Source organism: Leucopleurus acutus (assembly GCF_964270905.1).
Source record: "Leucopleurus acutus genome assembly, chromosome: 19".
In the NCBI taxonomy this organism is placed as follows: Eukaryota; Metazoa; Chordata; class Mammalia; order Artiodactyla; family Delphinidae; genus Leucopleurus; species Leucopleurus acutus.
Genome location: NC_139161.1, coordinates 9,398,105 through 9,420,706, shown reverse-complemented (window position 1 = coordinate 9,420,706; position 22,602 = coordinate 9,398,105). Strand labels below are relative to the sequence as shown.

The 22,602-nt window shown below is 55.6% G+C and overlaps 1 protein-coding gene across 1 annotated transcript in view; it reads left to right on the top strand.

The window, feature by feature from the left end:
* DNAH17 (dynein axonemal heavy chain 17) overlaps positions 1-22,602 on the top strand; it is a gene marked incomplete at both ends in the record, with an annotated part of 110,263 nt that overhangs the window by 29,109 nt on the left and 58,552 nt on the right. Inside the window, 19 exons of the mRNA XM_082860704.1 lie at positions 485-667; positions 3,250-3,504; positions 5,037-5,206; positions 5,735-5,957; positions 7,555-7,671; positions 7,767-7,853; positions 9,221-9,373; positions 12,456-12,704; positions 14,390-14,512; positions 15,420-15,767; positions 15,868-15,959; positions 16,356-16,482; positions 17,238-17,390; positions 18,730-18,855; positions 18,999-19,106; positions 19,814-19,945; positions 20,284-20,444; positions 21,044-21,200; positions 22,287-22,391. Coding sequence (XP_082716830.1) covers positions 485-667; positions 3,250-3,504; positions 5,037-5,206; positions 5,735-5,957; positions 7,555-7,671; positions 7,767-7,853; positions 9,221-9,373; positions 12,456-12,704; positions 14,390-14,512; positions 15,420-15,767; positions 15,868-15,959; positions 16,356-16,482; positions 17,238-17,390; positions 18,730-18,855; positions 18,999-19,106; positions 19,814-19,945; positions 20,284-20,444; positions 21,044-21,200; positions 22,287-22,391 — 3,069 coding nt within the window. The remainder of the gene's footprint in view (positions 1-484; positions 668-3,249; positions 3,505-5,036; positions 5,207-5,734; positions 5,958-7,554; positions 7,672-7,766; positions 7,854-9,220; positions 9,374-12,455; positions 12,705-14,389; positions 14,513-15,419; positions 15,768-15,867; positions 15,960-16,355; positions 16,483-17,237; positions 17,391-18,729; positions 18,856-18,998; positions 19,107-19,813; positions 19,946-20,283; positions 20,445-21,043; positions 21,201-22,286; positions 22,392-22,602) is intronic.

Below are 22,602 nucleotides of genomic sequence, written 5' to 3'. Positions count from 1 at the left end.
CCACTGAGCACTGTGGCCACAGCTGCTGACACACCTGAGACAGCCACCACCCCACGCGCTCTATGTGTTAGTCGTCCCTCTAGTCCTCACGGTAACCCAAAGAGACGGGGACAGTGATTGCCTCTGTTCTATAGAGCAGCTGTACTCATTTTGTGTATTTGGGGAAACTGGGAAGCCGAGGTATCGCCCAAGGCCACGCAGCTAGACAGTAGCAGATATGGGCTTTGAACGGAGGTAACGGGTCTCCTCGGCACTCACGATCACTGCTGTATCCCGCCCTGGACACCCAGCCTGCATTTGGCCCGATGGCGTTGCATTTGGTTGTGTAGCTCTCGCTCAAGGGCCCTCAGGAAGTGTGTTCTCTGCAGCGGCCCCAGCCAGCAGGAGTCAGCCGTATACCTTGTCTGGGGCTGGGGTGAACATCCGGGCACTGAAAATGGTTCAGCCCAGGGCAAGTCTTTGACCCCATGACGGCCTGTTTCAGGAGAGCATCGCACCGCTGTTTGAGGTCCGCATGGAGCTGGACGAGGATGGGCTGGTCTTCAATCCGTCCCTGGAGGTGGGCGGGGAGCAGGGCTTCCTGGCGCTGATCGGGAGCCTGGTCACTGACATCTACAATGCAGCCAAGCTCATCCCCAGGCTGGCCAAGGGCAGGATGAACTACAAGGTCAGTCTGGGCTTGGTACGGCCCCACCCCTTTCCCTGCCACCAACTGCTACCCCTAATGGGTCCTGAAGGTGAAGAGGAGCCCAGAGGCTTCCATTCCATCGGGTTCCCCAGGACGGTGGCCCAGATTTCTCTCTCCACTCCTGAGATCCCATCTTTCTCCCCAGAGCGGCTTCTCCTCGGTCGACCTGGTTTTCATTCCCCTGACGGCTCCCCACCCCCAATAAGACGCCAAGTGTGCATCTCCACCCTCACTGGTACTTCACTCCCTCCCGTAATTTAAACCCCGTGATCCTCTGAGCATGCAGGCTCTTTGACAGATGCGCCTTGCATGGGCTCCCGCACCCATTTGCTCTGAATGCATTAAACACCTAATGTGCATCTGACACGTAAAATGCAGTCAGATCAGATCCCGGGGATGCAAAGGTGTGGGAAATTCAGCCCCACCCCCCGCCAAAGGGAGGTCTGAGAAGGTGTTTGTCGGAGCATGGTTTGTGGGGCAGTTAAACAAAAATTGGAAAAGACCTAAATGACCATCAAACACAGGTGTCCTTCAGTAGATTCCGGCCCATCCAGACAAAGGCATCCGGATGAATCCCAAAAGGGAGCCCGGGATGGAAGGCTGCTCGCGACACGTTTGTTATTAAGTGTTTAAGTTGTGGAACAATGTTTAGAATGTGATTTCATTCATTTAAACAAAACAAAAGCCTGCCCTCCTATGGATACACTCCAAACTGTTAAGAGTGCTTGCTTCTGGGAAGCAGGATCGGGGTGAGGATGGTAGGAGGACAGGGGATGCCAAGGGAGCTTTTTATTTTACGTGCTTCTGCCTCGTTTGAACTTTTTGATAGCGGGCGCGTATTATTTGTAATAAATATTTACAGCAAGATGCTCTGTGCTATTAGGGACAGAGGTATGTGTGCATACGTGTGCATGTGTGAGTGAATGTAGTGATGTGAGGACATGAGGAAATACCTGGCAAGGTCAAGGACAGCTTCCCAGAGGAGCTGACGCGCGTTCTGAGTCTTGAAGGGTGGAAGGGGATTTCCAGGCAGAGAGAATGGCTTGAGGATTCCTGAGCCGCAAAAAGGTGGTATTTCTGGCCCAAGTGCACGCAGCAGGCTGTTGCACAGCTCAGAATAAAGTGAACTATGCCACCAGTGGTCAGCTCAAGAATACACCCAACACAGAGCTGGACTCCCACGTGTGCTCCAGAATCTGACAGGATGCGCATCCGGGGCTCCTGCACCCACCCCGGGGTCCTGAGGGGCTTGGCATGATGAACAGGACAGAACAAAGCAGAATAAGGGTCCCGGTGATCAGGTCGTACCCCAGGCTGTGCACGCCCCGCTCTGGTCTCATTTGTATCCATGAGATTTTAATTTACAGAAGTGACCGAGTGACTACATGGAGCGGTCAGTGCCATTGACAGAAAACGTTAATGTCACTCACAGTTCCCCTGGAAAGGAGAAGCACGGTTGGCTACTCAGGGTCTCGGGGGAGGCAGCAGGTTGGTCAGAAAGCAGAAGCGGGACGGAGGGTGAAGCCCAGGCCAGAGGCTTTGCTGGGGTTTCTGCGGGAAGGCGAGACAGGACCAGGGAAACAGCTCGGGGCCAGCCAGTCTGCACATCCGCGGCTCAGGGCTATGGGGGTCGTCTCCAGTTATCTGGTACCTGGCCCTGGGTGATGGGGCAGGGGGAACATGGGCTTGGAGTGTGAGGTTTAGTTAGATAAAGTAGGCGGTTGGGGGACTGGCTGGTTTTCACGTGAAAGGTGTGCTCCCACCCCAGCCCTTTGCTCTCTTAGAATTGGCTGGCCCTACGAGGGGCAGTCTCTCCCCAGCCAGCAAGATTTTTTAAGATGCCAAAGCTTCTTAAGATACAGGAAATTTTAAAAACATGGTTAATACACACCCTCCACCTTGAGATTCTGCAGTTACATAAGGCAATCACTGCCTTTTCGCTAACACCAACTTGGGTTGGGTTTTCTGTCACTTGAAACTCAGAGCATCCTGTCCAGCCCGGGCCTCCCGTGCTCCTACTCCGGCCATCATGTGGTCTCCACGCAGGTCCTCACACATCTGCTTCCCTCCCAGCACAGGGCCTTTGCACGTGCTGTGTTGCTACTCTTGCTCTTTACCTACAGTCCATCAGCTCTCACACCAATGGTCACTTCCCCAGGGAGCGTTCCCCAACCTCCTCCCTGTTACACCTGAATGCAAGGGTCAGAGTCATGATGTCTCGTTTCTGTGATTTTTTTGATGAAAATCTGACCCCACTCCTGGGCTGTCCACATCACATGAGCCCTGTCGACACCCCTAGGGCCCCCTCCCCCTGCGTGCACACAGCAGATTCTGAGTAACTACTTAATGAATGAAGCCACGTGAGTCATCCTGGGGTTTGCCTGGCGAAAGTCACGTCCAGTGTATCTTCTCACAGGAGAACATTGCAAACATTGTTTGCAGATGTCCCTGCGTCCCATCTAGAGAGGTTAGCCAACTTGCACCAACAGGGAGCCACTCTCCAGGGCGGGGAGACCACGGGCGAAGCGCTCACCCATCTGCGCCCCTCCTGCCCCTCGCAGACCGACCTGGAAGACATGACCGACCTCATAGAGATGGGGGAGGAGCTGTCCAACCTGGTCATCAGCGCCATAAAGGAGGCTGAGGAGTACCAGGACTCCTTCGAGCGCTACGCCTACCTGTGGATGGACGACCCCCAGGAGGTCATGAAGAGCTTCCTCATCTATGGGCACGCAATCAGCCCGGAGGACTGGGACCCCCAGGCCGAGGAGACCCTCCCCAAGATGCCGCCTACCCTCGCCCAGTTCCAGCAGCAGGTGTGTGTGAACCTCACCCACCGGCTTCCTCAACTCCAGAATCCCTGCCGTGGAGGGGCACTAGACTTGATTTAAAACTTGGGTGAACATTGTTTTTACATTTTTATTTATTTATTTATTTATTTATTTTTGGCTGCGTTGGGTCTTCGTTGCTGCACGCGGGCTTTCTCTGATTGCGGCGAGCGGGGGCTGCTCTTCGTTGTGGTGTGTGGGCTTATTGCCGTGGCTTCTCTTTGTTGTGGAGAACGGGCTCTAGGCTCGTGGGCTTCAGTAGTTGCAGCACACAGGCTCAGTAGTTGTGGCTCGTGGGCTCTAGAGCGCAGGCTCAGTAGCTGTGGCGCACGGGCTTAGTTGCTCCGCGGCATGTGGGATCTTCCCGGACCAGAGATCGAACCTATGTCCTCTGAATTGGCACGCGGATTCTTAACCACTGCGCCACCACGGAAGTCCAGGGTGAACATTTTTTAAATGTAAGTTTTATTATAATTCAAGTATGGAGAGACCAACAGATCAGCAGACGCCTGCTGTGAAAAGAGAGGTTGCGACTCACGGCTCCCAAGAGGAGGGGGGCACTCCATGCCATGCGGGGCCACGTAGGGCCACGCGGGGAGGCGCCAGCTTCGGGCAGGAGGCCGAGGGAATGAGGGGAAAGCGTGGCTGAGAGCCTGAACTGTGGTCTTCATGGGGAAGAATGGGCAAGGCGGGGCGAGCAGGCTTAGGATGGGCTAGTTTGGATCAGTGATTCAGGGGCGCACTGGCTGTCCCGGGTTGTCAGGGGCCTGGCCCTGGGGTGATTAGGGCAGGGGGACAGTGGCCTGGAGTGTGAGAGCCCCATAGAGGCGGCGGTTGGGTTGTGAGCTCTGGTTAGTTGTTTGCATGTGAAAGGTGTGGTCCTGGGGGGTTGTCTGCCGTCTCTAGGACTTGGCCAGCCAGGGGGCAGGAGCAGTCCCTCCAGGGTCAGCGAGGCCCCCAGTACCAGAGCGTCAGTAATATAGAGCATGATGGGAATTCCCTGGCAGTCTGGTGGTTAGGACTCAGAGCTTTCACTGCCATAGCCTGGGTTCGATCTCTGGTCAGGGAACTACAATCCCGCAAGACGTGCAGTGCGGCAAAAAAACCAGGATATAGGACATGAGAAAACGTAACGAACTTACAAAACTTCACCTCTTTTCCTGAAGCTCAGTGAGGGTGACCCAGCCACAGGGAGATGCACATGGGGTGGGGGGACAGCTGGCTGGTGGAGCTTGAGAGCCCAAGGACGTGCAGCAGCATAGAGTTAAGGGATGCCCCATGGGTGCCCGGGACCCCATTCACCCCTTGAAACTTTTGGCCCCTGCTGGCCCTGCTTGATGATGTCCCTTTTTGACAGGCTGTCCCGTGTCAGGGATAGACTGCTGGGCCGCAGGGCACCCCGGGGGTGCTGGGAGAAGGAAACTAGTGCCTCGTAAGGGCCTCCCCCACACACACGTGCTGTGCTGGCCCCAACCCCTGGCCCCGGCAGCCCGACAGGTGAACGGGGTTGTGTCTTCCAGATCGACTCCTATGAGAAGCTGTATGAGGAGGTGTCCAAGTGCGAGAACACCAAGGTGTTCAACGGCTGGCTGCAGTGTGACTGCCGGCCCTTCAAGCAGGCCCTCCTCAACACCATCAAACGCTGGAGCCTCATGTTCAAGCGGCACCTGAGCAACAACGTGGTCAGCAGGTGGGCCCCAGGGCCGCTGGCCTGCCACTGATCATGCCCCAGAGGGCCGTGTGCGAGGGGCACCTGCAGGCAGCCTTCCATGAAGTGTCGGTTGGACACCTCCTCCCCCAAACCGGGTGGCTGTTGGGGTGAAGGTCAGGCTCAGAGGCCGGCAGCCCCACGGAGGGTGGGTCCCAGCAGGAAGGTGTCACCTGGCAGGGCGTGGAGGTCCTGGTCCCTCGGTCATTGCTTCTTTACTGAGCACTTAGCGTGTCTGGGCTACAGATGCCAAGGAACCGTTCAGGGGCCCTGAGTCGGGCAGGGAAGCTTGGCGTGAAACGTGCCGGTGGTACCCGTGCAGTTACAGGTGGGGTCGGGGCCGGGAGGGGCGTGGAGCCAGGAGAGCGTGTAATCCAGCTCCTCTGTCCGGGAGGCCCAGCAAAGGCTGCCCTGAGACGTGGCTCCATGCGGGACTCGCCGACCAGGCGAGCCGGTGAGGCACAGGGGTGCTGGGCAGGCACCCATCACAGGCGGCCTCTCGCCCACCAGCCTCGCAGACCTAGAAGCCTTCATGAAAGTCTCCAGGGCGGGCTTGATGAAGCCTCTCAAGGAGGGGGATTATGACGGCCTCGTGGAGGTGATGGGGCATCTGATGAAGGTCAAGGAGAGGCAGACGGCCACCGACAACATGTTTGAGCCCCTGAAGCAGACCATCGAGCTGCTCAAGTCCTATGGGGAGGAGATGCCCGAGGAGACGCACGTGAAGCTTCAGGTAAACAGGCCTGGGGGGCCCCTGCTGGGGGAGCTGGAGCTGCGGGCAGGGCCAGAGGAGGGCGGGCTCTTGTGCCGGAGCCTGCAGGCTAGACCTCCTCTCCTAGACATGGGGTCCCCGTGGAATGGCAGGGTGGGAGGACAGGGCTCTCTGGAGACGAGGGGACAGTGAGGCGGCCTCCAGAAGGGGGCGAGGGCAGTAGCTCTTCCATTTGATTGGCGTTTCAGTGGATAAAAAGTACCTTCAAGTCCCACACCTGCTCCTGAGCGCAGCAGGAGCCTGGGCACAAGGGCTGGGGGACCAAGAATGGGGTCAGCAGAGACCTGATTGGGTGAGGGCGCCCAGAAGGCCCGCAGCCGGCCCCGGCCCCGCGTGGGACAGGTGGGCCACAGCAGGGAGGCTGAAGGGGACTTCTGAAAGCCCAGTGCTTTACAGCTAATTCGCAGAGCGTCAGCTGTCGGTGTCAGAGCAGCTGTATGTGCAGCTGGGCTGGGGCGGTGGTAGTGCAGAAGCTGGGTGCTGAAGCCACAGCCCAGCCACCCCCCTGGAGTTTGTCTCCTCCCAGACCTGGCTGCCTGCCCCCCGCTTCTCTGCCCTGGCTCTGGGACTGGTCAAACAGGTGTGACTCCCCCTGCCGGGAGGCACTAACTCCAGCCAGTGCCCGAGACCCCACAGCACAGGGGTGACAGGATTGTGTGTCGATTGTGGGTCGGTGGCCGCCGTGATCTCCGCGGTGATCTCATGCGCCCAGGCCCTGCTTTAGAGCACGTTGTGTTTTGCCCCAGCTGCCCCACCCGGGGCTCAGCTAAGGACCAGGATTCGAACCGTTTGTGGCCGGGCCCCAGGGGCTCCAGGGCTATGAACAGGGCGAGCGGTGAGATAAAAATTCTGACAAACATTTGAGGTGTGTCGCTGCCAACAGACTGTTAGTTAATCGTAGAAGAATGTGAAACAATGTCTATTTGTGGGTAAAGAATTTGGGGGCTGGGATTTTTTTCTTTAAAATATTTTATAATAAGTACAATATGTGCCCAAGTGTGGAGAACTTGGAAAATACAAAAATTCGTCTGATTGCTAAAGCCATTCTTGCCATGACAAAATCGTAGAAACGGAGGACAGGTTAGTGGCTGCCCAGGATGGGGCGGGGGGCAGTGCTGGGTACAGGTACAAGGAGGTAACACAAGACAGTTCCCTCACCGTGATGGACAGCAAGGTATGTGGATCACGGCGGGGGTTATGGGAATCTATACATGAGGTAGAATTGCCTAGGACTGCACACGCCTACGACGCATGCACTCACACACACACACACACGTGCATGCATGCACACGACACACGCACACATGGATTCAGCTTAAAACACAGGGTGAAAACCGCCAAGTTCCATCACCTGCTAACAGAAACGCCCCAGTGTCGGATGCCGGTTTGGGTGTCGAGCCTCTGCTTTGTGAGCTGCCACCACCAGGGGAGGCTGGGGGCGGGCACACAGGACTCTCTGTGCTATTTTTGCAACTCCCCCCGAGTCTGTAATTATTTCACAGTAGAAAATTTTAAAAAGAGCAGGAAAAGGAGTGGTCCTTGGCCTTTGCCTGTGTAGGAACTGCCAGAGCAGTGGACCAACACCAAGAAGCTGGCCATCCAGGTGAAGCAGAACGTGGCACCCTTGCAGGCCAACGAGGTCAGCATCCTGCGACGGAAATGCCAGCAGTTCGAGGTACCACGGCCTCGGGGGGCGGGGCCGGGCGCAGTGTGCACCGCAGCTGGGCCCTGGGGCGGGAGCCTGATGGCTTCCACGTGGTCCTCCTGCAGCTCAAGCAGCACGAGTTCAGAGAGAAGTTCAGGCAAGAAGCCCCGTTCAGCTTCAGCGACCCCCACCCCTACAAGTCCCTCAATAAGGTACTTCTGCTCAAGGAGGAGGCGGGGTGGTAACTCGGGGACCTTCATGCTTTCTCATCCTTCCTCAAGCTGTCATTCTCATGAGCCCAGAAACGTGGCTTGATGGGACTGGGCTCGGGGCCGTGCACGTGTGTGTGCGTGTGTGTGCACATCTGAATATCCTACGAGCCTCACAAACCCACCCTGTGGCTCAGCCCCTCCCTCTCCTAGGTCCCCACGTTCAGCAGTTTGCTGTCCCCTCGGGCTTTGCACTCACCCTGCTCCCTGGCGCCTTCTTCTCCCTGACTCGCCACGTGCAGCTGGTGGCCAAGCCTCACCTGTGTGCCCTGGTTCCCACTGCCCAAGATCATGGTCAGTGTCCAACGTGCCAGCTCCATGGCCCCGGACCAGGCAGCCCATTCAGGCTCAGGCCCGATGGACTTCCACCTGGCAGGGGCGTTTGGGGTACATGGGGCCTGGGGGGCCCCCAGGAGCACAGGGGGGCACCGCAATGCTCCCGGCACAGTGCTCAGCCCCCACTGTGCCCGGGCCCCAGCCCACACCTCGACCACACTCTGCAGTACCACAGGCGTGAGTGAGCGCGAGGGCACCCCAAGATGTCCTTTAGGGCCACCCCGCAGTTTCCCTCCCCCGAGCCTCTGCTCTTTCCCCTGCTCAGCCTCGAAGCCCACCCTTCCCAGAGGCCAAGATCCTGCCCTCTCTCCATGGGCATTTTCTCAGTCACGCCCCCAGCCCACAGCATAGACGCCACCATTCTCTCCTTCGAGCCCCCCGAGCACTTAGCCGTGGACGCAGGCTAGGCTCTTTGAAGAACTCCCCTGTCAAGTCTGTTTAGGAACCATGTCCATGGTGAGAGAGGCCCGCAAGGCAGGGTGCAAACACTCGGGACCCCCCTGTGTACCCAGTCGAGAGTGGTACACACTCCATACCAAAGCTTTCGCAGCTGCCCGCACTTAGTCGTGTGGCTCAGGACGAATCTTTTTTTCCTCCTCATTGCTTATCTAGATTTTTCTAGTTTTCAAAGCAATCAAGCATTACTTATATACATTTTAATACAATACAAATATATACAGTGAGAGAATGGGGGAGGTTCTGGGAAGTCAGAAAATGTTAGGAGGAATTCTGGCATTCATGCAACATCCATTAAGAGTCAGTCCTCACACCTGAGCTCGCCGAGATGACCCACCCTCCCATCAGAGGAGAAGCTGGGGGCGGGCGGGGGAGGCCGCTGCCCTCCCAGCTGGAAAGTTTGCCGCCACCCTGTGTGCGTGGTGTTGGCTCTGGGCTTCACGGGGACGTGGCGGGGGAGACGGGGAAGGCTCCGCCGAGTGCCGGCACCCTGTTCACCGGCTTCTGCACGCCCCCAGCAACAAAAGAGCATCGCGTCCATGGAGGGCGTCATGGAGGCTCTGTGCAAATCCGGGAGCCTGTTCGAGGTCACAGTGCCGGACTACAAGCAGCTCAAGGCTTGTCACAAAGAGGTCCGCCAGCTGAAGGAGCTCTGGGACATGATCATCATGGTGAGGGGGGCGCCAAGCCTCAGGGGGCGGGATTGGGGGGGCTCCACGGGCAGCATCCCAGCACCAAGAGGGGGCGCTCCCGTTATCCTTCCGTAACAGCCGCCTCTGATGGTTGATGGAGGCAAAAAGACGAGTAGGAAGCCTCACTGCTCCTGGTATCAAGGCTGTGTGTCCACAGCAGATGTGCGCGTGTTCGCTCCCCAGTCTCACCTCTTGGCTCCTGTATTTCCAGAGATATTTTAGCTCTTCTCTCTTTTTATTTTTTATTTCATTTTATTTTATGTTGGAGTATAGTCAATCAAGTGTTGTGTTAGTTTCAGGTGTACAGCAAAGTGGTTCAGTTATACACATACATGTATCTATTCTTTTTTTGGGGGGGGCAAGGAATAGCGACTTTATTTGGAAAGCCAGCAGACCGAGAAGATGGCCCACTAGTGTCCCAAAGGACCTTCTTACCTGAGTAGAATTCAGGCTTCTTGTATACTAAAAGGGGAGGGAGTGTGGCTGGTTGTTGCAAACTTCTTGGTGCTGAATCCTTTGTTCTTGCAGCTGTCCACATAGTTCTGGTCACAATGTTGACCTTCAACAAGACAAGTGTTATTTTCTGTTCTGCAACTTTTTAATCTCTATATGAATGGAAAAGTGTTATACCTTTAAAGGTCAAGCCCGGGAATATTTCAAGCTATAGGTGACATTCTTTTACAAAGGTGCAGAGCCAGTAGGACCATGTATCTATTCTTTTTCATATTCTTTTCCCATTTATCACAGAGTATGGAGAGGAGTTCCCTGTGCTAGACAGTAGCTCCTTGTTGGTTATCTTTTATTTTTTAATAGATAATGGCTTAATTTTATTAAAAAAAATTTTTTTTGGCCATGCCACGAGGCATGCAGGATCTTAGTTCCCCAACCAGGGATCGAACCCATGCCCCCTGTAGTGGAAGCACAGAGTCCCAACCACTGGACCGCTAGGGAAGTCCCTGGTTATCTTTTTTTTTTAGAGAAATTAAAGTATTTATTCCATATACAATTTAGATTTTTTTAAAACTTTTTATTTTATATTGGAGTATAGCCGATTAACAATGTTGTGATAGTTTCAGATACACAGCAAAGCGACTCAGCCATACATATACAAGTATCCATTTTATTTGTTTTGTTAATGTATTTATTTTTGGCTGCGTTGGATCTTCGCTGCTGTGCGCGGGCTTTCTCTAGTTGCGGCGAGCGGGGGCTACTCTTCGTTACGGTGCGCGGGCTTCTCATTGCGGTGGCTTCTCTTGTTGCGGAGCACGGGCTCTAAGTGCGCAGGCTTCAGTATTCGCGGCACTTGGGCTCAGTAGTTGTGCCTCTCAGGCTCTAGAGCGCAGGTTCAGTAGTTGTGGCGCATGGGCTTAGTTGCTCCACAGCATTTGGGATCTTCTCCGACCAGGGCTGAAACCCATGTTCCCTGCATCGGCAGGCAGATTCTTAACCACTGCACCACCAGGGAAGTCCCTACACACATCCATTTTAAATACAGCAGTGTGTACCTGTCAATCCCAAACTCCCAATCTATCCCTCCCCGCTCTTTCCCCCTGGTGACCATGAGTTCGTTCTCTAAGTCTGTGTTAGCTCTTCTCTCTTGTGCTCTTGAGCGAACTTCAGAGTCTCTGAAAAGTCCTCCTCCCTCCAAAAGAAAACTCTTACGACTGTAGCTAGAGTTAAATCTACTCCATGAGCGAATCTGGGGAGAATTCCCCTCTTGACAGCCGTATTCACTGTCCCCACCCAGGAGCAGGCTCTGTCTTGTCAGTTATCTTATTTTTCTTATTACATCATAGTGAAATGCTGCAAATGTCTTCATCCTGACCGTGCTGAATCTACCTATTCCTCACAGAGAGGGGGAAGAACATCTCTGGAGCCCCAGGCTACCTCACAACCACCCCCAAAGAGAGCGAACCCATCGATGCCTCTCGATGCTTTGTTGCTTTCGCAGTTCACTGAATTCAAGTCTCTGGTGCATGAACGACATTACTGAACAGTCGGTGAAGTCAGATCAGGATGCTGCACTTTCCCTCAATAAACAACCCTTAGCGCAGACCCAAGAATACGGTTACTTTTCCCAGGAGATGACGATAAGCATTTCTGGTCGGGGTGTTGCAAGAAAAATTCTCCAAAACAAACTAGCCAGGACAATTTTATGATAACGGATACAGAGCAGCTTAAACGCACCAGAAAGGGCCATCAATTCCTGTGGGGATTAAGGTTTCGAGTCTTGGGATCTGCAAGGTAAATCTCTTGTAAACACCCCAATTGTTTATCTTTATCTGACACGGATGTCTGTCAAGACCGTGTCTTTCCACCCCAAGCCTGTCTCAGCAACCTCTGACCCCCTCCAGGACCGGCCCGTCCAGCTTCACGGCTGTTCTCAGCCTACCCTGAATTAAAGACTGTGGCCTCACAGGGTTCTGTCTCCACTCTTGGTAGCGTTGTCTCCCAGTAGTGCCTGTGTCTTGTTTCATCCTTTCGTGAGTGAAATATCTTCTGGTGTTTTTAATCAGTCAGTATAAGCTAGGTTACTCTGCAGTGACAGACAGCCCTAAAACAAAACAAAAAAAAACTGTGTGTAGTTAACCACAGACATGTATTTCTCATTCACGCAAAGTCCACACTCCAGTTCCAAGCAACCCTTGGGCAGCTCAGTGCACGCATCCACCATTGCCAAGGCAGATGGAGGGAACTGGGGGCCAGGCGTTGGCAATCCAGTGCTTCTGCCCCCAGGTGTCGGGCATCACCCACATTCCATTGGTCGAGGCAACTGCCGTGGCTGCACCAGGAAGTGGGACAGAATAGATCCTGGTGAGCAGTGACGGGGCCCACGTTTTGCCAAAATACCTCTTAACTGCTGACTTTTAAGTTGAATCTTTCATGATAGAACTGGGTTGTTGGTTTTTTTCCCCCCTCGTATCCACCCACTTTACCAAGCTCTGTCATTAGTTCTCAAGACTCATTGGATTTTGCTTCCTGAGAGCAATGGCAGGAAGGTGGCACAGGTGCCTTCCTGAAGTGTCCCCAGTAGAGGAGACAGTGAGAGTTTCCATCTCAGGTCAACACCAGCATCGGTGACTGGAAGACCACCAAGTGGAAGCACATCAACGTCGAGCAGATGGACATAGACTGCCAGAAGTTCGCCAAGGCTGTGAGGTCCCTGGACAAGGAGGTGAAGGGCTGGGATGCCTTCGTGGGGCTGGACAACACCGTGAAGAACACGATCGCGTCCCTGCGCGCCGTGAGTGAGCTGCAGAACCCCGCCATCCGGAACCGCCACTGGCAGCAGCTCATGCAGGCCACCCAGGTACCGCGCCTCGGGGGAGGAGGGCGCTGCTCCTTGGGGACTCGCTACAGGATGGGCGGGGCTGGCGCTGATAAAGCCGGCTTTGAGGTGCTTGGGCTCTGCGCTCAGAGGGGCCCCGCTCTGGGTTGGATGCTCTGCTGTCACCATGTTGAAGTCCTTAATGATTTTTTAACAAGGGACCCCATCATTTTGATTTGCACCAGGCTCCTCAAATTATGCAGCCAGTTCTGGTTGAAAGGTGAATGTCCCCGGGGCTCAGGACATTTGGGGCGGAGGAATAGCTCCCCGGGTCCCCCACGCGCCACCGGAACACAGAGTCCTAGCACCCAAATTTTCCCAGGGGTATCCCCCAGTGGGGGGGTCACTGGCCTTGACACTCACAGAAGGCAAATAGGAACATCCCCACCGTCAGCAAACATTGAACAAAACTCTGTGGAACGGCTACTCTGCAGAGGCCCCGCGTAGGTGCCAAGGATGCAGAGACAGAACACGGGCCCTGCTCTCAGGGAAGCAAAGGAAGAAAGAACAGCGTGGGTCATGGTGTTTGGGACGCCGAATGGGATGCTCAGGGGTGGTTCTAGGAGCATAGAGTAGGCAGTCACCTCCATGGCGAGGAAAGGGCAGGAACGGCTTCAGGAGCACACGGGATGTGGCCTGGGCCCTGGCGGGGAGAAACAGACGAGCAGAAGGGTTATCCTGAGTGCTGAGACCACTGGCCAGCAGGCTCGTGTACCCTATCCAGGGCCTGGGAGAGACCCCCGGGCGGTGATCAACAAGCAACTAAAACGTCCCAGGAACTGGGCATCACCGAGGACTGTTGAGACCCGGGCAGGTATTTTTCCAGCCATGATTGAGAGACACTCGATTCCATCACTTGGTTAAGCCAGTTTCCATGGCAGGCTTGGAATCGGGGCCTGGAAACATCTGTCTATGTGACAGCGAGAAGGATTTGAGGACTGGGTGACACCATGAAAACACCTGGTATTATTACTGGAGTAATAGTACCTGTGACTTGGCCACAACTGTTACTAACACGGCAGCTTCCTGAGGTGGTGGATCAGGTCCTGCGACTGCTGTAACAGAGCCCCACACCATGGGGGGCTTAAAACCACAGAAGTGTAGTCTTCCCTGGCGCTGGAGTCCAAAAACCTGAAATCAAGGTGTCGGCAGGACCGTGGTCCCTCTGGCAGTCTAGGCGAGGGCCCTTCCCTGCCTCTTCCAGCTTCCGGTGGCCCCAGGCGATCCTTGGCTTGTGGCCGCATCCCTCCAATCCCTGCCTCAGTGGTCACGTGGGCTCTTCTGCATTTCAAATCTCCCTCCCCTTTCTCTGATGACAACACCTGTCATCGGATTTAGGTTCCGTGCAGTTGATCCAGGACGATTTCATCTCAAGATCCTTAACAGCTGCAAAGACTCTATTTCCAAATAAGGTCACATTCTGAGGTCCAGGTGGACATGAATCTGGGGGGGACACTATTCCCCTATCAGTGGACTCTGCTGTTACCAGTTTGACAGGGAGGAGAGGCGAGGCCTGGAGAAGTGACTGCCCAAGTCACGGAGCTTCCAACTGCCCCCGCCATGGCCTGGGTTCCTCCCTCGCCTGCCTCTCCATGAAGGACAAAGCTGTCCCTCAACGGGAGAACATGTGACCTTACGTGGAATGTGCCTCTTTATTTTCCCCGTAGGTGAAGTTTGAAATGTCAGATGAGACCACCCTGGCGGATTTACTCCAGCTGAACCTACATAAATACGAAGACGAGGTCCAGAACATCGTAGACAAGGCTGTGAAAGAGTCTGGCATGGAAAAGGTAGCCTTTGTTGACAGCAAAGTGCGTTTTGTAGGGGATGACGCTAAACCCGACCCACCTGCCTAACCCTACTGAACTCTCCTCCCCTACGAAGCACCCTCACTTGCGGTCCATCCTGCCTCGGCCTTCTGAGAAGCTGAAGGGGGGGCGGGGGCAGGAGGGCCGGCCATCAGCCAGTACCCGGGGCAGTTCCAGGACACACGGAAAGTCTGGCTGACTCCTTTGCGATCCAAACCTCTCTCCTCACCTGTTTTTTGAGTTTGAATTGTCACATTTTGGCTTTCTTTTTTTTAACAAACTTATTGAGCTCTAAATCACATACCATACCATTCACCCATTTAAAGGGTACAATTCAATGGCTTTTAGCATATTTACAGATACGTGCAACCATCACATATTAGAATTAGTCAATTTTAGAACATTTTCATCTCCTCAAAAAGCAATGAAACCCAGACGCTTTAGCTGTGACCCCCCATCTTCTCATACCCCCCACCCCAGCTCTAAGCAACCATGAGCCCACTTTCCGTTTCTACAGGTTTGCCTTTTCTGGACATTTCATATAAAGGGAAACATACAATATGTGGGCTTCAGTGTCTGGCTCCTTTCACTGAGCATGTTTTCAGGTTTCCTTCATGTTGTAGCATGTGCCTGGGCTTCATTCTTTCTTATGGCCAAATAATGTTTCATTATATGAATACACCACATTTTGTTGATCTGTTCATCCACTGAGGGACATCTGGGTTGTTTCCATCTGTTGGCCATTGTAAATAACATTGGCATGAACATTTTGGCTTTCTGAAAAGCGCCTCCTTTCTGAAGGGGTTCCTTCCATGTTCTAGGAAACTCTGGGTCCTTTTCAGCCCCTCATGCCAGACACTTGCTGAGCCGATTTCTGTTCCCCCAAAAGGTGCTGAAAACCCTGGATAGTACCTGGTCCACCATGGAGTTTGAGCACAGGCGGCACCCGCGGACAGGCACCATGTTGCTCAAGACGGATGAGGTGCTGGTGGAGACGCTGGAGGACAGCCAGGTGCAGCTGCAGAACCTGATGATGTCCAAGTACCTGTCCCACTTCCTGAAGGAGGTGACGAGCTGGCAGCAGAAACTGTCCGCTGCGGACTCGGTCATCTCCCTCTGGTTCGAGGTCCAGAGAACCTGGAGCCACCTGGAGAGCATCTTCATTGGTTCCAAAGACATCCGCGCCCAGCTGCCGGAGGACTCCCAACGCTTTGATGACATCGACCAGGAGTTCAAGGTGAGCACAGCTCTCTCGCCCCTGCCTGGGCACTTTCGGAAATGGCTCCATTGGAGAAAACAGGGCTCCTGATGCCGTGGCGGCCCCTTTCTCTTCCCAGGCCTTGATGGAGGAGGCGGTGAAAACACCCAACGTGGTCGAAGCCACCAACAAACCTGGTCTCTATAACAAACTTGAGAACCTGAAGAAGAGGTGGGTCCCACACTGTCCAGGGGAGGGGCTTCGCTGTGGCAGAAACCCGAGTCATGCGCCCCTTGCTGGCCAGGACGGGGAAAGCCCCAGGTTGTGGGTTAACACATCCCCTTCCTCAGAGTGCGAGCTCTCGGGCCACATCCTGCCACGCCGGCCACAGAGCGGGCCTTCAGCCTCAGAAGAAGCACTGACTGCAGAGATTAAACTATACCCTATCATACCTGGGGACACCCACCAGGTCAGGGGCTGGCAGAGAACAAGTGTGGAAGATTTGAATCAAACTGGGGCTGTGAACAGCCTGGGCGTCTCCGGGGCTGTCCGTCTAGCGCGTGGAAGGATGGGCTGGAAAAGACCCTCTGTCGAGCAGGACTCAGCAGCCTTGTTTCCTCCCCCAAGGTTGGCCATGTGTGAAAAGGCCCTGGCCGAATATTTAGAGACAAAAAGACTTGCTTTCCCAAGGTTCTACTTCGTCTCCTCAGCCGACCTCCTGGACATTCTCTCCAACGGAAACGACCCCGTGGAGGTAGGTGGGCCCCTGGCATTGTGAAGAGAGGCCGACCTCAGGTGCGGCCTCCAGGCTCCAGGCGGGTCCCGGCTTGGCTCCATGTCCAGGTGGCCCTGGGATGTTGGAGGAGTGTCCACAGGTGTCCCTGTGGCATCTCCACGAGGTCATCCACACCTGAAACCACCCAGGGGCTGGGCCATGACAGAAAGACCTGGGACTGGTCTCAGACCCTGCCCTTCCCTCCCCAAGCCTCATCCACGTCCTCTGGAAAATGGGTGAGATGCCCGTTTCTGAGAGACACGCCTGCTCCTCCTAATAAATCCCAGGCGCCAGGAAGAAAAGGTCCCTTGAGGTTCCTCTTCTAAAAGAGAGGAGGGTTAGCTACCCCGGCGAAGGGAAGCGACTGTCTTATTTTAATCATGAAGTTCCAGACGCACAAGAAGGCAGCCACAGGGTGGCCCACAATTTAGGTTCTGAGCGTCTGACCTAGGGACGCGGGTCCCATGCCGGGGACAGAACCTTCTCAAGGAAAAGAAATCTTCAGGAACAGACATTCGGAAGGTTCCACCTGAGAGCAGTTTTTGCCATTTGTTGGCTAAGTGCGTTCAGTCAACATCCCAGAGGCGGCGGGGGGGGGGGGGGGGGGGGGGGGGGGCGGGTATAAGCCAAAAAAAAAAAGATGCTTAAAACCTCCCGAGGAAGACCCAGGTTGCGTGTCTCCTGCCTTTGAACCCCTTGGCTGCCAAATCCAGTGATCCCCCCGCCCAATCCAGGTGAGCCGCCACCTGTCCAAGCTCTTCGACAGCCTGTGTAAACTGAAGTTCCGCCTCGACGCCGACGGGAGGCCGCTCAAGTGTGGCCTGGGCATGTACAGCAAGGAGGACGAGTACGTGGACTTTGACCGGGAATGTGACCTCTCGGGGCAGGTGCGTGCGTGTGCGGAGGGACGCCCCCGCCCCAACCCGGGACGACAGTGCAGCGTGTACAGGGCCACACGGCCTCAGACAGGCTGTCACCCCCAGCCTGGGACCACCCCTCTCTCCTTCCCTCTGCCTCTCAGAACAAATGCTTAAGGGGCTTCTCTATAGAATTTCCAGCACAGCCTTACCTACACAGTATGAGGTGCATTGTGAGAAAAAAAAAAAGAGAAAGGAGGGGACGGAGGGGGAGAAAAGGTTTATTAATGCCATTGAGTCTTTATTATTTTATTTATTATTATTAATGCCAAGGGGTTAGTGTTAGCGGCACCCGCCCCCCTCTTTGAAGGGGGCCACACACACCTGAACCAGCCAGTTCTCATTCCTGCCCAGCGTAAGGGGCTTTACTGCTTTGATTTAGCAGAGGGGTCCCTTTACCTTGGGCAGCCCAGCCCCCTTTCCAGCTTCCCCCCACCCCAGGAGGCTGCTCCCTTCTGCTGACAGCAAGCTTCCCGGCTGCCCTCCACCCCCCCCCCTCCCCCAATCTCTTTGCCCAAGTATTGATCAAGCCTTCGAATCGATCTTGACATTAGCCTAAGCAAAATGTAATTCAGAGGTAAGTCAGCTTGGGGGGTAAAAATCTCACACAAGAAAACCCAAGCTCCCACAACTTGAATTCGGAGAACCTGGCCAGATGGGGTTGGCAGGCCGGTGGCAGGATCCAGTCCTCAGTTCGTTCAGGTGCTTCCCACACGTAACTGCTTACAGACATAACCACGAACTACAGTGAGCTCTGCCTGCACTGTCGTTGTAGTTTAAAAGAAAAACCAACCCAATTATCTCATTTCGGTGTGTTCCCCCCAGTTGCAGTCAGTTGAAGTTTTGTATTTTAAGATGCACACAAGGCTCGTCAGCAAGTTTGTCCACATGACAGTCTAAGACCCTGAGATGATGCACCTGGAGAGCTAGTGGGGGCTCCACTAGTAAGGGACACGGGGCAGCGGGGCTGGGGGACAGGCCCCGCGTCTCTGCGCATCAGCACCGCTTCATAGGGTCAGACATAGACTATCTTCTCCTCTCAATTTTTCTCTGGTTTCCCCTCCCTTCTCTGCGCAGAAACAGTTAATGCACACGAGTGCCCAGTGCAGCTAGTTGTGCGGGTACAGCTGGGCTTGCTGACCACATTTTTCAAGCTGGTCATTCTTACTGCTCTGAAAACCTGGGTATTTCTACCCCTGGGATGATAAGGAGGAGGATGACAAATGGTCGTTTAATTTGTAAATGACAAAGCAAGCCATCGGAATGAGCTGTGCTCACCCCTCTCTGGTCCCTGTGGCTCCGTCCCCAGGTGGAGGTCTGGCTGAACCGGGTGTTGGACAGGATGTGCGCCACGCTCCGCCACGAGATCCCGGAAGCCGTGGTGACTTACGAGGAGAAGCCAAGGGAGCAATGGATCTTCGACTACCCCGCCCAGGTCTGAGGCTGGGTGGACGGAGCTCACCTGTCCTGGGTTAGCCACAGTGGGCGGAGAACAGCCGCCTTACTGATGTGAACTCTTCTGTCACGCTGAGAACGACGCTCACGTTGGCGGGGGGCCGGGGGCCGCTCTGTTTTCAGATTGCGCTCGCGTGCACCCAGATCTGGTGGACAACCGAGGTGGGCCTGGCATTTGCCAGGCTGGAGGAAGGCTACGAAAACGCCATCAGAGATTACAACAAGAAGCAGGTGTGTGCTCCCCGCCCCTGTCCATCCAAAGGTTCTTGCTCTGAGGTGCCCACTTGTGCCACTGCCACTTCTGTGGGTCAAAAGCAACCAAATACTGGCACCCCCCCAACATCCTTCTGCCCAAGAGTAACCGCCTTAGAAGTACATGACTTTAATGCTCCCTCTTTTTAAAAAAAATATTTATTTATTTATTTTTGGCTGTGTTGGGTCTTCGTTTCTGTGCGAGGGCTTTCTCTAGTTGTGGCAAGTGGGGGCCACTTTTGATTTAACTTTTTAAAAGATTCTTGGTTAGAAATTTAGAAACTAAAGATAATTTTTAAAATAAAAACCCCACCACCCATATATAACCCCGTCAACAAATTCTTATCTAACATTCTAATCTTTTTGTGTGCATGTAATCAATTCCTAGCCAAAAATATATAAACTGTCCACACAGCTTTAAAATCCTGGTTTTACGCAACGTCCGCCGTCTTTCACGGCATCCGATCTTCTTCTACACCATTTTTAGTGGCTCCTTGATATTCCATGGGGGGGCCTGTTCCCCAGCGTTCCCCACCCCCAGTTGGGGGATAGCGAGAGCTTCTTTCTGTGTCTCGTTGTGAACAAGAGCATGGGGGTCTTCCCTACCCAACCGTGGGGGACCGCCCCCCCAGCCCGGAGTCCGCCCCGCGATGGGTGTCCCAGCCGAGGCGCCTTCGCTCCTGCAGATCAGTCAGCTGAACGCGCTCATCACCCTGCTCATCGGAAACCTCAACGCCGGGGACAGGACGAAGATCATGACCATCTGTACCATCGACGTCCACGCCCGGGATGTGGTCGCCAAGATGATCACCGCCAAGGCACGGGCGCCGGGAAGGGCCAGGAACCCCGCGGGGGGCTGGTGCCTGGGACTCCCGTGCACGCCCCCATCCCAGTAATTGCTGCTTCCTCCTGGGTTGAGGGAGGCGGGCGACACTACTCCGGGCAGTGGCTACCGCCTCCTTCATCCCTTGTCTCGGCCCTGGTAAGCGACTGGACAAGCGGCCTGATCAGGGGTGCCCACGGTTCAGCGAGACTCAGTGGTGCACGGAGTTAGGCTTGACATGGGCACCGTGGGAGGAGCCGGAGGCCGGGGAGCCCCCCCCCCCACCCCGGGGCAGGGGCCAGCGGGAGGCAAACCGGCCTGCCCCTCCTGCAGGTGGAGAGCGCCCAGGCCTTCACCTGGCAGTCCCAGCTGCGGCACCGCTGGGATGAGGAGAAGAAGCACTGCTTTGCCAACATCTGCGACGCCCAGATCCAGTACTCGTACGAGTACCTGGGCAACACTCCACGACTGGTCATCACCCCGCTCACCGACAGGTGAGGACGCACCAGCCGCCTTCCTGCCTGGCCCTGAGCAATGCAGCGGGGGGACTCTCACTGTTCTCTGGGCCCTTCCCCGTGAGTCCTTGCGCTGTCAGACCTGAACGTGCCCTGCTGAGGCTGACGGGTCCGGGCATTTGGGTCAGATTCAGTCCTGCTACCGGCCAGGCACCCAGACTCGGGGGCCACGATCCTATTCCCTCCCTCCGACCCTGGCTGTATGGCCTTGGGGGTGTTCCTCAGCCTCTCCGAGGACCTGCGAAGTGGGGACGTTATTTTATAAATCCTCAGCAGCTCGTTGAGGGTCAAGCGAGTCATTTAACAGCAAAAAGCACTCAGACCAGCAGCTGCTCAGAGCGAACCGTCAGTGACTGTTACGTTAGGCAGTGGCCTCCTCTAACGCCCTGGTGGGCACAGCCCCCATGTGGCATCCGCCCCGGCAAGACGGTGTCTGCTCTTTGGCGACATCACAAGTGCTTCCCACCGGCTCCCTTTGGTGCCTCCTTGGGGCTTGGGGGGTTGTCACTGAACCACAGTGAAAGAACGTGGGCGGCTGTGGGGTTGCCGCCCGCAAGGTGATCGGAGGTCCTTTGCAGATGCTATATAACCTTGACCCAGTCCCTCCACCTGATCATGGGCGGAGCCCCCGCTGGGCCCGCCGGGACTGGCAAGACAGAGACGACCAAGGACCTGGGCAGAGCCCTGGGCACCATGGTCTACGTCTTCAACTGCTCCGAGCAGATGGACTACAAGGTACGCATCCCAGGCCCAGGGGGGCCTGAAGTCCCCAGGGAGGACCACCCACGGCCCCTCCCTCAGAAGGCACAGCCTCCACGCCCCAAGTGAGCTCTAGATGTGTGGACACTGCAGGCCGGACCCAGGCAGGAGGCACCAGCTCCCCAACTTGCTGACGGCGTCCACCAGACAGAGAGGCTGAGTAGTGGTGCCCCGACTGGCAGCCTTGGCCCTCCTGGGAGGCTGGGCCTCTGCAGCATGACCAGCGTGTCTGGTAGAGGCTCTCAGGGTGGGCACAACCAGTCCTGCCTCCCCTGGGGAGGTAACCCCTCCCAACCTACATTCCAAGCTTGCCCCCGGCAACTGGGGGCACCAGACAGAGTGAGCACCTTTGAGAGCTTGGGGGGCAGGGTAGCATGAGGGGTGGGTATAGGGTAGGGGCTGGGTCCTAGCGGTCACTGGAGACTTTGCAGGACAGCCACAGCTCTCAAAGGGCCCGGAAGAGGGGTGACCATGGAGGTCAGGTCAAAGCAGCCCCTGGGGGCCGGGGGGGACACTGAGATCAGGAGCTCGGGCCTGCAGGGGGCCTCCCTGCCCCACCCCCATCGGAGCCCCACAGTCCAGGGGACCCCATCTTGAGGCTGAGGGTGGGGACAGCTGCCCCTTCGGACTCTCAAGGCCGCAGCCTGCACCGGCCTTCTGGGTTTTAGAAAAGTGAAATCTGAAGCTGGATCCTCCCAGAAGGAATCCTGTATGTAAACATTGAAGAATCATCCTGATTATCCAGCTGGGGCCTGCTGCCCGTCCCCCTACCTTAGCGGGAAGCCCCCTCTCCTGCGTGCTAGCGGAAAATGCAAGGGCTGAACTTTACACAAACTCGCTAATCTGAGCCCGGGCAAAGCCCCCATGCCAGGGAGGGTCTGGACTCTTCCTGGCACCCGGCCCCGGGCAGGATTATCCCTCCCAGGGAGTGAACGTCCTGCCTCTAGCCTTCTGAGGGCCCCAAAGTTCCCAAGCCTGACCCTCGGCCAGGGGGCTGATGGGGCAGGTAGGGGCTCCCGGCAGGGCTCTCCACGCGTGCTTCTCCCATCTCACCCTTTCTAGTCCTGTGGCAATATCTACAAGGGCCTGGCCCAGACTGGAGCCTGGGGCTGCTTCGATGAGTTCAATCGAATCTCCGTGGAGGTCTTGTCTGTGATCGCCGTACAGGTAGGGCCCGCGTGGTCTCTGGGTCACGTACGGGAACTCACTGCCCTGCCGGCTTGGCGCTCGTCAGCTTTCCTGTAGGGTCAGGTCAGCCTCACTGAGTTGGGGGGTGTGGCACAAAGGTGAGCGGGACCCCAGCCCTGTCCTTCAGGGGCCCACAGAAGGAAAACAGTAAGGATCAGACCCAGTGGCACATATATAACCGAATACAGAC